This window comes from Manis javanica, chromosome 1 (assembly GCF_040802235.1).
Source record: "Manis javanica isolate MJ-LG chromosome 1, MJ_LKY, whole genome shotgun sequence".
NCBI classification, from domain to species: domain Eukaryota; kingdom Metazoa; phylum Chordata; class Mammalia; order Pholidota; family Manidae; genus Manis; species Manis javanica.
This window is the reverse complement of record NC_133156.1, coordinates 122,513,092-122,527,812: the sequence shown is the minus strand read 5'-3', so window position 1 is coordinate 122,527,812 and position 14,721 is coordinate 122,513,092. Positions and strand designations below refer to the sequence as shown.

Genomic DNA, 14,721 nt, shown 5'->3' with positions numbered 1-14,721 from the left:
ACTGCGGGGATTGGCTGCGGCCGGGGGTAAGAGCTGGAATTCTATTTGGCGATTGAGCTGCCCTGAGGAATCTAGCTGGAACCGGTCTCAGGCAGCGTTAGGGCTCTGTGTGCGGTTTTGAGCTCCTAGCTGGAGGCAGGCCGGGTGCCGAGTACCTTTTCGCTTGGATTCGGTTGTTTTTCATTATTGCAGCGTAAGGCCATACCACGTAAGACTAGGTCTTTTCGTATTGTGCATAAGCCCGAACTCTTGTTCCTTCATGTTTGGGATGGCTGAGCTAGGGGGCCGAGGAGACTGACCAAGGACTTGCGGCATAATTTGTGGGGCCTAGTGCAAAATGAACATGTAGAGTTTCTCATTCAAAAATTATTTAAAATTGCAAGACGGACAGAGAGTAGTAAACCGGCCAGTGCGCCCATCTAAGCATGGTGCCCTGTGGAAATGCACAGGTTACAAACCCCTGCTGCCAGCCAAAAAGCTGTCCGTCCAGGGGGAAAAAGAGAGGAGCTTTTAAAGAAGTTAGGGGAAAATGGATAGAGGAGTCTGGCCAAGTGGAGGATTTCGAGATAGCGAAATAAGGTTGGAAAAGTAGATAGGGCAAGAAGGGTTAAGAATGTTTGTAAATTTGGACTTTATCCTATAGGCAGTAGCTAGCCTTTTGGAGGCTTTTAACTGGAAAGGAATGAGCCCTGAAAGCAATGTTTGGTGACTTGATCTGTCTTTGGAATATTGATCAGATTGGGACGCAAGAGGAGGAAGGGAGTCTCGGGCCCTGCTGGTGTAGTTTCATGGGCCTGGGCTAGAGTAGTAGTAATGGAAATAGAAGAAACGCTCTTGTTATAAGGGGAGAATTCAAAGGCAGTGCACATCCTCATCCCTCCTGCTCCTTAGATCCACTTCCTTTGGCTCCCTCTGCCTCTTTGTAGTTTTAGCACCATCAGTAACTAGCTTTGGGACTTTGGACAGGTTACTTCACCTTTCTGGGCCTCAGATTCCTTCCTCATCTATAAAATGGGGGAGTTGAACTAGAGTGACACCAGTGTTGTTCGAGCCCAACTTGATGCCAAATTTGTGACTCTTTTTTAAAAAGCTAGCCATCCCCACTAGCATTCATTCACAGGTTCCCTGAATATTTATTGTGTTCTTATTACAAGCCAGATGGTTTATTAAACTGGCAAGTACACAATGGAATCTCAGAGATGTCATTTTTAGTAGGTCACTGACCTGTTCTGGCCAGGAACTTTGCCTCATAGAAGCTGCTAATAGTGACTTGTGGAAATTTAAGCACACCTCTTAACTTTTTTGGGATGTGAGTTACTCATTTATTACTTTAACATCCTCAGGTCCTTTGGATTCTTACTATTATAGTAAAGATTTCCACAGAGGAAACAGCTTGAACAAAGGTATGGAGTAATGAAATAGCAGTTCTGAATTGCTAGAGAATTTAGAGGGAAGCAGGCCATAGTGGGAGGTGAGGCTGCAGAGTGGAAAGGGGGAAAAACATGAAAAGCATTATATCCATGCTTAGGACCTTGGCCTTTATCTTGAGTGATAAGCCACTAAAAGGAGAAAATGATATGCTTAGCTTCACAGAGACTATGAGCAGGCACTTCTTTGAAGAAACAAGCAGTAAGTATCTGAAAGATACTCAACCTTATTAGAAAGTACAAATTAAGGTAATAGTATAATAGTCTTTTATATCCACTAGATTGGCAGAAACAAAAGTTTTGGTAATCCTCTAGTTGTTGGAAAACATAGATCATCAAGTCTTTATTAGGCTAAATATTTGCCAGTTACTTCAATAACTTCTCCAATGCCATAGTTTCCACTAATCATCTCAGAAACTACAAATGTGTTCATGTAGTCCAGTTTGTCTATTCTCTGATGTCAAAAATTACCCAGTACTGTGTGTATAATCTGGCCATTGTAAAACAAAAACGTGCTGGCATTCGTGGATCTAGTAACAGTTTCAACTACTCTCAAACAACTGAAACAGTGTGTAATGTAGTAACTTTCAAACTCAGATCTCATCTATAGCAAGACTGGTGTGCTTGTCCAGTGAATAGCCTACCCAGCCACCTGGTAGCCACATCCTAAGCAAGTTTAATTGATCTCAACATTTTATGGGAAAAGTTATATTTCATTGTAACATTCACAATTTGAAGATGTACAAAGTTTAAGATGTGTCCTTCCCATCTCCAACACCCTCCAGCTCACTTCATGTGCATTCTGACTGTGAAACCCTCTTTTTAATAACTTCCACATACTCTAAGACCTGTATAGAATATTAGACACTGGGGTCAAAGTGTTCCTGGCTTTGGCAGTAATGGATGTAAAATATTTTAAGAGACAACATTTTGATGGTGCATAATTAAGTTGGAGGCTTGGTAAAGTCCTGTTGAAAGAGAAGAATGTTTAGCTTATCTTAATATAAGATACATAATTAATAACAGCAAAGAGCTAAAAGCTTTTCCTCTAAGATCAGGAACAAGACAAGGGTGCCAACTCAACACTTTTATTTAACATAGTACTGGAGGTCCTAGCCACAGCAATCAGACAACACAAAGAAATAAAAGGCATCCAAATTGGTAAGGAAGAAGTTAAAATGTCACTGTTTGAAGACAACATTATATTATACATAGAAAACCCTAAAGACGCCACCAAAAAAACTATTAGAACTAATAAGTGAATTCAGCAGAGTTGCAGAATACAAAATTAATACACAGAAATCTGTTGCATTCCTATATACTAACAAAAAATTAGCAGAATGAGAAATCAGGAAAACACCTCCATTTACAACTGCATCCAAAAGAATAAAATACCTAGGAATAAAGCTAACCAGGGAAGTGAAAGACCAATACTCTGAAAACTACAAGACGCTCATGAGAGAAATTAAAGAAGACCCCAATAAATGGAAATACATCCCATGCTCATGGGCAAGAAGAATTAATATTGTCAAAATGGCCATCCTGCCTAAAGCAAACTACAGATTTAATGCAATCCCTATCAAAATACCAACAGCATTCTTCAATGAACTAGAACAAATAGTTCTAAAATTCATGTGGAACAACAAAAGATCCCGAATAGCCAAAGCAATTGGGAGGAAGAAGAACAAAGCCAGGGGTATTATGCTCCCTAACTTCAAGCTCTACTACAAAGCCACAGTAATCAAAACAATTTGCTGCTGGCACAAGAACAGACCCATACATCTATGGTACAGAATAGAGAGCCCAGATATAAACCCAACCATATATGGTCAATTAATATATGATAAAGGAGCCATGGACATATAATGGGAAAATGACAGCTTCTTCAACAGCTGGTGTTGGCAAAACTGGACAGCTACACGTGAGAAAATGAAACTGTATTATTGTCTAACTCCATACATAAAAGTAACCTCAAAATGGATCAAAGACCTGAATGTAAGTCATGAAACCATAAAACTCATAGAAGAAAACATAGGCACAAATATCTTGAATATAAACATGAGCAACTTTTTCCTGAACACATCTCCTTGGGCAAGGAAAACAAAATAAAAAATGAACAAATTGGACTACATCAAATTAAAAAGCTTCTGTGCAGCAAAGGACACTATTAGCAGAACAAAAAGGCATCCTATAGTATGGAAGAATATATTCATAAATGACTTATCCAATAAGGGGTTAACATCTAAAATATATGAAGAGCTCACCCACCTCAACACCCAAAAAACAAATAACCTTAAAAAATGGACAGAGGATCTGAACAGACACTTCTCCAACGAAGATATTCAGATGGCCAACAGGCACATGAAAAGATGATTTGCATCACTAATCATCAGGGAAATGCAAATTAAAACCACAATGAGATATCACCTCATACCGGTTAGGATGGCCAACATCCAAAAGGTAAGCAACAACAAATGCTGGTGAGGATGTGAAGAAAGGGGAACCCCCCTAAACTGTTGGTGGAAATGTAAATTAGTTCAACCATTGTGGAAAGCAATATAGAGGTTCCTCAAAAAACTAAAAATAGAAATACCATTTGACCCAGCAATCCCATTCCTAGGAATTTAGCCTAAGAATGCAGGAGCCCAGTTTGAAAAAGACATATGCACCCCTATGTTTATCGCAGCACTATTTACAATAGCCAAGATATAGAACCTAAGTGTCCATCAGTAGATGAACGGGTAAAGAAGATGTGGTACATATACACAATGGATTATTATTCAGCCATAAGAAGAAAACAAATCCTACCATTTGCAACAACATGGATGGAGCTAGAGGGTATTATGCTCAGTGAAATAAGCCAGGTGGAGAAAGACAAGTACCAAATGACTTCGCTCATTTGTACAGTATAAAAACAAAGCAAACCTGAGGGAACAAAACAGCAGCAGACTCACAGACTCTGAGAAGGGACTATTGGTTACCAAAGGAAAGGGATTGGGGAAGGTGGGTGGGGAGGGAGAACGGGATTAAGGGGCATTATAATCCACAATCACAATATAAGTAAATCCATTGGAAGGAAGTATAGCACGGAGAAGACAAGTAATGACTCTATAGCGTCTTACTATGCTGATAGACAGTGACTGCAATGGGGGGCGGCAGGGGTGTGGACTTGATAAATTTGGTGAATGTTTAAACTGCAGTGTTGTTCTTGTGAAACCTTCATAAGATTGTATATCAATGATAGTTTTAAAAATGCATAATTTGATATGTTAAATATGTATCAGTATATTTGGGGAATAATTAAGCAAATTTTAATAAAAGCAGCTTCTATGGAAATCTATGAAGATGTATACTTTGAAATCACCCACCTAATAAGTTGTGAAAATATCATTATATGATTGATCTCTTCACATTACAGGGGGGCAAAGGATGTAGGAAAGCCAAAAAGGAGAAGGCTATATAAAGACACAGGACAAGGAGAAACTAAAATGTTTCTATTTCTGTTATCCCCCAAATATTACTAGTTGCATAAAGATTATAAAAAGGAATAATAGAGTGGATTGGAAATGGGTTGAAAGTCATAAACTAAATACCATGTTTCTGCTGTTAGTAACCATGTCATAGCATAATCCAGGAATTTTCATTCTTTCTCTCTCTGCCTTCCTCATGTTCTAGCACTATTTTTTCATTCTTGTGTCAGACATTGAGGTAGTCTAATTTTATTACTTGGTGTATGCAAAGAAGTACAAGGCAAATCACAGCAAGAAAGAATGCAATCAAATTAAAATTTTTGAGGCGCTGAGAAAATATTGCTTCATCCCCCACCCTAACATGGGCAAGTATGAACATGTCAGAAAGACAAACATCTCTTTTCTCTGCTTTAACAGCTTGGTGCAATCAGGATGTTCCTATATCAGCTAAGATCTTACGTGAAAAAAGAACTGCTTCTTTAATATTTTCTCCAAATGTATCTCTGTTTATATTATTCCCTAATGAAAATTTTCCACAGAGTGTGTTTTGCATCAAAAGCACTTTTTTTGGTTAAAAAACAAACAAACCTGTTTTTCCATTCTTATTAATCTTCCTTTTATGCTTAGTGCTCTTTTGTTCTGTTTTTTTCTTCTACCTTTTCTCTCTTCCTCTCTCACATTAGCTTTTCTTCTCTATTTCCTGAGTCATTGCTTAATTTAGAAGCAAAGAATTTTATTTACAATATTTCTTCTATAGTCACTGGAAGAATGAATGGGCTTTTCTTAGTAGCTAACTTTCACTAAGTTCTCATTACTCAGTTATAGGGAAGGAGCAAAATTTTGAACAACTAACATACTAAATTACAGTGTAAAAGAATCAACTTTCATGTGCGAAAGTAGACTTTTAGGCGTTAACTCAGGTTTATATATCTATCCTTACATATGAGTATGTGTGTGTATATATATATATATACACACACACACACAATTGCTTTTATTATTATAAGAGGTACTGTAATAAAGTAGTATAAGTTTAAGAAAAGGTGTATTCACATGAATATTGTTCTTAAAGCAGCATTTCATGAAGTTATACCATTATTCCAAATATGTTGTCATTGTTCAAAACATTTCCAGAAAACATTTTGCACTTGTGAATCTTATCTCTTGGGTATGGACTGTATATGTTCTCCCAAAATTCATATGTTGAAGTCCTAACCCCTAATATGATGATATTTGGAAATGGGTCTTTGGGAGGAAATTAGGGTTAGATGAGGTTGTGAGAGTGGGGCCCTGGTCTAATGGGATTAGTGTCCTTACAAGAAGAGATACCAGGAAACTCTCTGCCCATGTTCCCAGAAAGAAGAGGGCATGTGGGCACACAGTGGGATGGCAACTCCCTACAAGCCAAGATAAAGGGCCTCAAAATTAAACCTACTTTATTGGCACCTTGATTGTGGATATTCCAGCCTCTGGGATTGTGAGAAATGAATTTCTTTTGTTTAAGCCACCCATTCTGTACTATTTTTATCTTGCAGCTCCAACAGAAAAGATTCCTCTACTAGGGGAATTGTTTAGGTTTTACAATCAAAAGTAATTTTGAAGTCATGGGGTGATTGAACTGAATTGAAAAGTGAAATGGTTATAAGTACTGAGATTTATTTTCTTGTATAACTCAGCAAGTGTCTCTGAAACAAATCTCAAAAGAGGAGCTTCCAAACTCTGTTGCACAATTGTTGAAATTACTATAGTCTACCATAATACATTTAAGAAAGAAATCCATTGGGTTTATATATTCATTTAAAGAAAAGGCTTCCATATAGCTACACCTACTAGAATATTAATGATAATTTAATTATATAAATGAAAGAACAAGTCAACGTATTTTACTTTTTGTATACTTACTGTTTTATACATAGGTAATGTATTTTGTTCATTCTTTCCACTATTGTATACTGACCTGAAGTCAAGCATATACAAAGAGCAATGGAAATGAGTCCAAGAACAATGCTTTCTTTAAAGGAATTCATACCATGAATATATAATCTTATAGTATGAGGAAATCCAAAGGTTAAATGAAAATACACATTTCCCAGAAGAAAAAGATGATTTAATGAAATGTTACCGTGCAAATATAGTGTTTTTCAAAGAAATGAATGGAAATCTTGTAAAATATTTGTCTAATGGACTGACAATGTATTACTGAAAAACTAACTAGATATCAAATCCAGCAATTTATAATTTTAACTACCATATCCATCCGTGTGATGAATAGTCCAAATTAGTTATCAAATCCTATCTAAATTAACTTCTTCAAAAATGGTAAATCTTGAACTTCTGAAGTCCATGAGTTTCTTAAATTGTCATTTTCTCTATAATAATCAAAATGAAAATCTCAGAATTATTAGACTATGAAATAAAATTTTAATTGCAATAAATTATATTTCACAAGCTTTGCTATGAAAACTCTCCAGGGAATGAATAAGATCTTCAGTTAGTTAGGATGACTTAGTATTTTCAGTAAAGTGACCAATCTTTTTGTAGATGTTGTCATTTTTATAGTAGGTAACTCTCATGAACAGGCAACCGACTGTCTGAGGGTCCACCTAGAAGGATCTGTGATATAAATTTAAGATATTTAATTATACAGTGTTACTCAGGTTAAATTTAATATCAAATACAACTGAACACGAATATTGATGAGTGATTACTGGTGAGGAAATGATATATCTTTAAAAGTAACATTTGGAAATGTTGCTAATTTTAAACATGATGTTTTTGGATAATTAAACCCTTCCTTAACTCGGGAGTAACAAAATCTAAAAATCAGATTTTTTACTGCTTCCATAACATCTTAACATTTGTGTGCAGCACCTCCTAGAGAAGGTACTAAGTGAAAAGGGGAAAAATGGCAGGAGAAGGTGAGATTCATACGATTGACATTTGCTTTGCATTATTGCCATAGTTTCTCAGTTTGTATAAAGATAGTTGCGTATTACCCTTTCCTAAAATAGAGTATAATAGAATATAGATTCATAAATGTGTTATTTGTTGAGAGAATTTTGCCATTTAATTCTTAACATTTTCAATTGATAAAAACTCATTTTCTAATAGACCCCATTTTATTGTTGACCATATAAGCATTAGAATAATATGAAAGATAAATTTATTTATGCATTTCCAAGAATAAAAAAACATTTGTTTAATAGTAGCAAGAAAAAGCACATTTACTAATCTCTCTGGCTTATCTAGTCAAGCAGTTTAGGATCCTCATCTGCATGTTTTATGCATTCTTTCTCCTGATTACATTTTTAGTATTAGGCAAAGGAAGTTATTTTATCAAGTTCTGCACATGCTCTTTGATAGGTTCTTAAACTGTGTATAATTACAGTAGCTTTAAGATTTAACATGATTAAAACTTGGAAAAATGGTTGCCAACATGTTATCTTTGTAAGTTTATTACTCAGTCCTCCCTCTATGAAGCAGAATTCAGGGTCACATGAAACTATGACTGAAAATATTGGATGACTTTATTAAAATAGCTGCATCTATATAACAAAGCTGGAATTATTATTTCCTTGACAGTGTTTTTCTCTGAAAATGATGTTACTTTTAAATCCACTCATCAGCAAGTACTGAGCCCCCAAATCTTCTAATTACTGGTTCCACTTCACCCTTGCTCAATTCATGAATTCTGACACAATAAAAGAAATGTGGCAAAAAAGGTCCTTGAAAACAAAACACTCAAATTCCAAACAGATTTTCAGAGTTTCAAGTTAGATTTGCCCAGTGACTCTATTACAAGTATTTTATAATTTCTCCTATTATAGCCTGTAATAGAAGAATGAGAACAAGCGAAGAGAAATATGAATAAATGGTTAGTTTCAGTGTAGCAATGTAATATCTTACATCGTAAATACAGTCTCATTAAATTTATATGCAGATTATATGAGGCATGACAGCAAGGCTGACTTTTGATAAAATCCCAATGAAGGCCACATGTAAAAGGAAGGGATTTTCAAACCCACTCCTCAGATCCAAACAACTAGAGCTCTAACTCCCACCCACTTTAAATAGATCAGCTCCATTTTTCAAACATCTATTTCATATAGTAAGATTGTGCAGAAGCTTTCATTTTAAAATCTCTGACCTAACAAAAGACAGGTTATTTACCTGATCTATTTTTAGTGACCTGAAGGAAATCATCCTCATCCTCATCACAGCTATCACCGTTTAACTGTTGCAGGATTGTTTCTGACTGGCTTCCTGCTTGGTTCACGTCTTTCTGTCGGAGTGCAACAAGCCGATGATGTATTGCTGCATACAGACGTCCTGTATCTTTGGCACTGGCCTGAATGAGGAAAATTAAGTTAAGAATATAAATAACTTAATAATAGTCACATTTTACAGATTTTTAATCTTTCACTATTAACAAGGAAGGAATTATATGGCATAAATCTAGAATGTAAGAAACCCTAAAAACTGAAGGGGTTAAAAAGTCAATTCCTCTTGAACCAAATTGAACCCTAAAATGACTTAATTTTGTAACAGGTACCAATTTGTGCATTTTAAACAGAAAGTAACATTTTTTTACTTTAATTTCTGCGTGGATGTAAGTTTGTCCAGACTATCCTTCCTCCACTATTTACACTGTAGAAAATTGCAGTTAGGGGGGAAAAGATTTGCATTTCCTTTACATCACTATGCTCAGACATGCCCTGCAAGCCACATAGCTCCATGGAGATGCAGAGTTCATTGGAACAATCTATGATATTCTACCATAAATTACAATACTTTTCTATGCTATTTTTATGATTACTAATAATATAAAAAATAATGGTAACTATAACATTGGTAGAACACTAAGTTCTTTTTAAAATTCAATCATTACAATAAAACTGAACTAATTATTTATTCCATTTATATTAGCAAAAGCACATAGCACATGTACTCAATATTTACTTGTTTCCCTTTTCATTTTATAGATGAGGAGACTATGGCTCAGAAAGTTACAGCAACTGATCTGAACTTACACAACTAGTCAGCCATTTGGCAGGGACTTGAATCCCAGGCTTTTGTCATCAAAGTCAGCCCTTTTTGAAGTAATATGGCAGTAATTTACTTTTTTGTGCCTTTTCACAATTTCAAAGAAAAATCAGGGAAATTTTTTTTTGTTTGCTTACCCTCCAAAGAGTTATTTAACTTCTTAAAGCCAAGAGCTGAGGGTTAAACCAACTACATGCCAACTTTTTAGAGAGAAGGGTCTTATATTTTTTCATCTGCATGTTCTTAAGTTGCCTTAAATACTTTTGGGAAAAATATAACTATAAATTAAATAAATGTTTTTGTTTCTCATATAGTGTTAGGTATTATATAGTAAGTGTTGAATGAATATTTGTTGATTCTTCAGTAATTTAAATTTTTATACTATGTGCAAAGGTGTAATTTTTCTTTGGTAAGTTAATAACAAATATTGAAAGAATATTTGCAATTGAAACAAATGCTATCCTGCTACCTTGACTTCCTTACATTAAATTTTAAATATGCCTTTCACTAGTCAGTGTATTTCCTTTTGCCAAATTAATTCAGACATTTTCATTCAAGAAATTCAGAAGTTAAAAATAAAATCACAATGATACATTTTTTGAATAAGAAATTCATAGTAATTAAAAAATGATAATTCCCAGGAAGTATCATAAGAAAATGCTGGTGAAAATAGAAATTGGTTCAGTCTTTCTGGAGAGAAATTGTCAAGTCAACCTTTTCCCAAGAAAACATATATGTATGTACACAGAATTTCATGCATTTCCTTTCAGGATTTATAATAATGAAACATAGTAAGTCACTAAGTATTTAACAAAGTGGAATTCATAGAATAAACTATGGTGCATAATAAAAAAAGAATTCTTTTCACCTCTTCAAAGAATTTTTGAAGAATGAACAGTAATGACACAAAGACACTGATTTCCAGTAAGTGAAACAAAGTTTATATGTGTATTTCACAATAAAATATTGTTATATAATTTTCTCAACCACTTTATGAAGTATATTATTATCATATTCAATTGGCATATGAGTAAAATTTGGTTAACTAAATAACTTGCCTGAAGGTAGTATGGTATGTATAGTATGGTACATGTATATAATATACACAGACAGATATACTGAATATACTATAAGACTGAAATCTTAATAATGACCATCTCTGGAAGTGGAATTTGGGGTGATTTTTTACCTTCATTTCGTTTGCTTACCTCTAAAACAGCTTACAATTTAAAAAGTCAGTGTGGGTCAGATATTGAGCAGCAGAATCTAATCATAGTTAACAGTCTCACTCTCACTCTGAGGCAGGCTGCTTTACCCACTCAAGCCACTCTGGCATGGCAGAGTATCAAGTGTTATCCCCTTAAATGGTAACAGGGTTTGGGCATCATCTGACTCTAACACTTTACTACTCAACATCACTGAACTTCTGACAATGCACTTCCTGGTAGTTTACAAAACCTTTCATTTACCATTAAAGAGCACTTGCCAACTTGTTTTCCATTACTATATGGGAGCAAATTTACTTTACTCTCAGCTTCTTCCTGAGTCACCCTCAGTGGTCTCCAGTCTTCTGTGTCTTAGTCCATGTGGGACACCCAGCCTTTTTTCTGGCCTGACTCCTGCTCTCTTGCGCCTGTGTCTCATAGTTGATGTCAAACATTCGGGCTGATGGAAGCAGCTAAGTTGTGCTGCCGTCCTGTTACCTTGGAGACTGACTCACATCCAGAATTAGAATTTGCTGTTGGACTGGTTGTTTTAACTTGCTAGCCCTGTGTTTTTCCATTTCCCACTGGTTCCTTCTCAGTTTCAGCATTCAGTGTAAGCATCAGGCTGTGAATTCTGCAGGCCTCTAAGGAGCCACACTTGACAATAGTCCTTTTGGTAATTTAGTAAGATAATTGACATAATTTCAAATTTCACATAAAATTTAGTTATTGTACTAGACTGTAAACAACCAAAATGAGTGGCTGACTTTTGCCAAAGGTACAGGTTATAATAAACTGAAAAAATAAATTAAGAATTGCAGAGATCTATAAGTACAGTATGGTAATCCTCTATCACTGAAATTTGTCACTTACCTGAATTAAAAAAATTTTGACACTACAGTCTTCTAAATCAGTAGCTGTTATTCGTAAATTTTTGTGGTTCGCTCTTTGAATTTTCATTTGAGCCCAGAGTTTGCTATTGAGAATCAGCCTCAGGCTGCCTTGATTGCGCATAACTACAAGAGGAAGGTGAATATATCAGACTGCAGAACAGTTGATTCCTTAACTATCCAGGGGAATTTGGCAATTTTGAAACAAAAATAAATCTTGTAGTTGTTTGTCAGACTGCATTTATAATTTGACTAAGTTATAACTTCTTTTTCAAATTGGGCTTTATTATGTTGGAGGACATTTTTTAGCTTAAATGCTGGAATTGTTTTACTGTAATATTAAAATACAATTAAAAATTTATAACTACTTTGAGGATCTAGTGATCTGAAGAATATTTACCCAAGAATTGTTTACAATGGAGAAAACTGAAACAAAGACTTTAAACAGTCAAAAATGCAATTACTTACATTCAGTACAATTCCTATCAAAATATCAGCAGCATTCTTTAACGAACTAGAGCAAATAGTTCTAAAATTCATATGGAACCACAAAAGACCCCAACTAGCCAAAGCAATCCTGAGAAGGAAGAATAAAGTGGCGGAGATTACACTCCCCAACTTCAAGCTCTACTACAAAGCCACAGTAATCAAGACAATTTGGTACTGACACAAGAACAGACCCATAGATCAATAGAACAGACTAGAAAGCCCTTATATAAACCCAAGCATATATGGTCAATTAATATATGATAAAGGAGCCATGGATATACAATGGAAAATGGCAGCCTCTTCAACAACTAGTGTTGGCAAAACTGGACAGCTACATGCAAGACAATGAAACTGGATTATTGTTTAACCCCATATACAAAAGTAAACAAAATGTACCAAAGACCTGAATATAACTCATGAAACCATAAAACTCTTAGAAGAAAACATAGGCAAAAATCTCCTTAATATAAACATGAGCAAATTTTTCTTGAATGTATCTCCTCATGCAAGGGAAACAAAATACAAAATGAACAAATGGGACTACATCAAGCTAAAAAGCTTCTGTACAGCATAGAACACCATCAGCAGAACAAAAAGGCATCCTACAGTATGGGAGAATATATTCATAAATGACATATCTGATAAGGGGTTAACATCCAAAACATATAAAGAACTCACATGTCTCAACACCCAAAAAACAAATAACACTATTAAAAAATTGGCAGGAGATACGAACAGACACTTCTCCAAAGAAGAATTTCAGATGGCCAATAGGCACATGAAAAGATGCTCCACATCACTAATCATCAGGGAAATGCAAATTAAAACCACAATGAGATATCACCTCACACCAGTCAGGATGGCCAACATAAAAAAGACTAGGAACAACAAATGCTGGTGAGGATGCAGAGAAAGGGGAACCCTCCCACACTGCTGGTGGGAATGTAAGCTAGTTTAACCATTGTGGAAAGCAATATGGAGGTTCCTCAAAAAACTTAAAATAGAACTACCATTTGACCCATGAATTCCACTCCTAGGAATTTACCCTAAGAAAATAGGAACAGAGATTCAAAAAGACATATGCACTCATATGTTTATATTGGCTATAATTACAATAGCCAAGATATGGAAGCACCTTTAGTGTCCATCAGTAGATGAATGGATAAAGAAGAGGTGGTACATATACACAATGGAATACTACTCAGCCATAAGAAAGAAACAAATCCTACCATTTGCAACAACATGAATGGAGCTAGAGGGTATTATGCTCAGTGAAATAAATCAGGCAGAGAAAGACAAATACCAAATGATTTCCCTCATTTGTGGAGTATAACAATGAAGCAAAAGTGAAGGAACAAAATAGCAGCAGACTCACAGACTCTAAGAAAAGACTAGTGGTTACCAAAGTGCAGAGGTGTGGGAGGGTGGGCGGGGAGGGAGGGAGAAGGGGATTATGGGGTATCATGATTGGTTCACATGGTGTGGGGGGGTCACAGGGAAGACAGTGTAGCTCAGAGAAGGCAAACAGGGACCCTGTGGCATTTTACTACACTGATGGACAGTGACTGCAATGGGGTATGTGGGGGCGACTCGATAATAAAGGCAAATGTAATAACCACATTGTTTTTCTTGTGAAACCTTCATAAGAGTGTATATCAATAATACTGTAATAAAAAAACACAATTACTTAAATAAATGATGATATTGCTATTCAAAATAATTTAATCAGCCCATTAAAAATACTGAAGAAAGATAATTATTGATGTGTAAAGGTGATCATGGTATACTATCTAAAAGAAAAAATCAGGTTGCAAAGCAATATAAACACCATGAGTCACAAATTTGGCAAGTGCAAAGAGTGGAATTAAACCAGAGTAGAGAACAACTAACATCTGCCTTGGAAATAATATTTGGTTGGGTTATTTAGAAACCTGTTTGTCAGTTACAGAAGTGAAAACACTGTTCCTATTCTCTTAGTCTGAACTCTATTCCTTACTGGTCTCATGAGCTTGATATCTGAAACTCAACAAATATCTACATCCCTGAAACCAGTTTCTATCTGTGGTCTCCTCTGTAGCTTGCCCCGAGTGTTGGCCAGTAAACTCACCCACCCTGCCCAGATCTCTGCCTGTGCTCACTTGAAGTTTAGGCCTCTGAACAACCCAGTGTGTCTTTTAGGTATCAAAAACTCCCTTAG

At 35.6% G+C, this 14,721-nt stretch overlaps 2 protein-coding genes across 7 annotated transcripts in view; one reads left to right on the top strand and one right to left on the bottom strand.

Moving 5' to 3' along the window:
• Positions 1-14,721, top strand: part of SKP2 (S-phase kinase associated protein 2) — a 103,923-nt gene that overhangs the window by 78,383 nt on the left and 10,819 nt on the right. The gene's annotated exons all lie outside the window — the stretch shown is intronic.
• The window catches only part of RANBP3L (RAN binding protein 3 like), a 48,078-nt gene continuing 39,520 nt past the window's right edge, over positions 6,164-14,721 (bottom strand). For 2 of the 6 annotated variants that reach the window (XM_017650484.3, XM_073237052.1), the window contains 3 exons: positions 12,019-12,161; positions 9,068-9,245; positions 7,527-8,725 (listed from right to left, as the gene is read on the bottom strand). In XM_017650484.3, the coding sequence (XP_017505973.3) occupies positions 8,658-8,725; positions 9,068-9,245; positions 12,019-12,161 (389 nt within the window). In that variant the 3' untranslated portion in view covers positions 7,527-8,657. The other 4 variants (XM_017650492.3, XR_001851679.3, XR_001851680.3 and 1 more) reach the window with 4 other exon arrangements.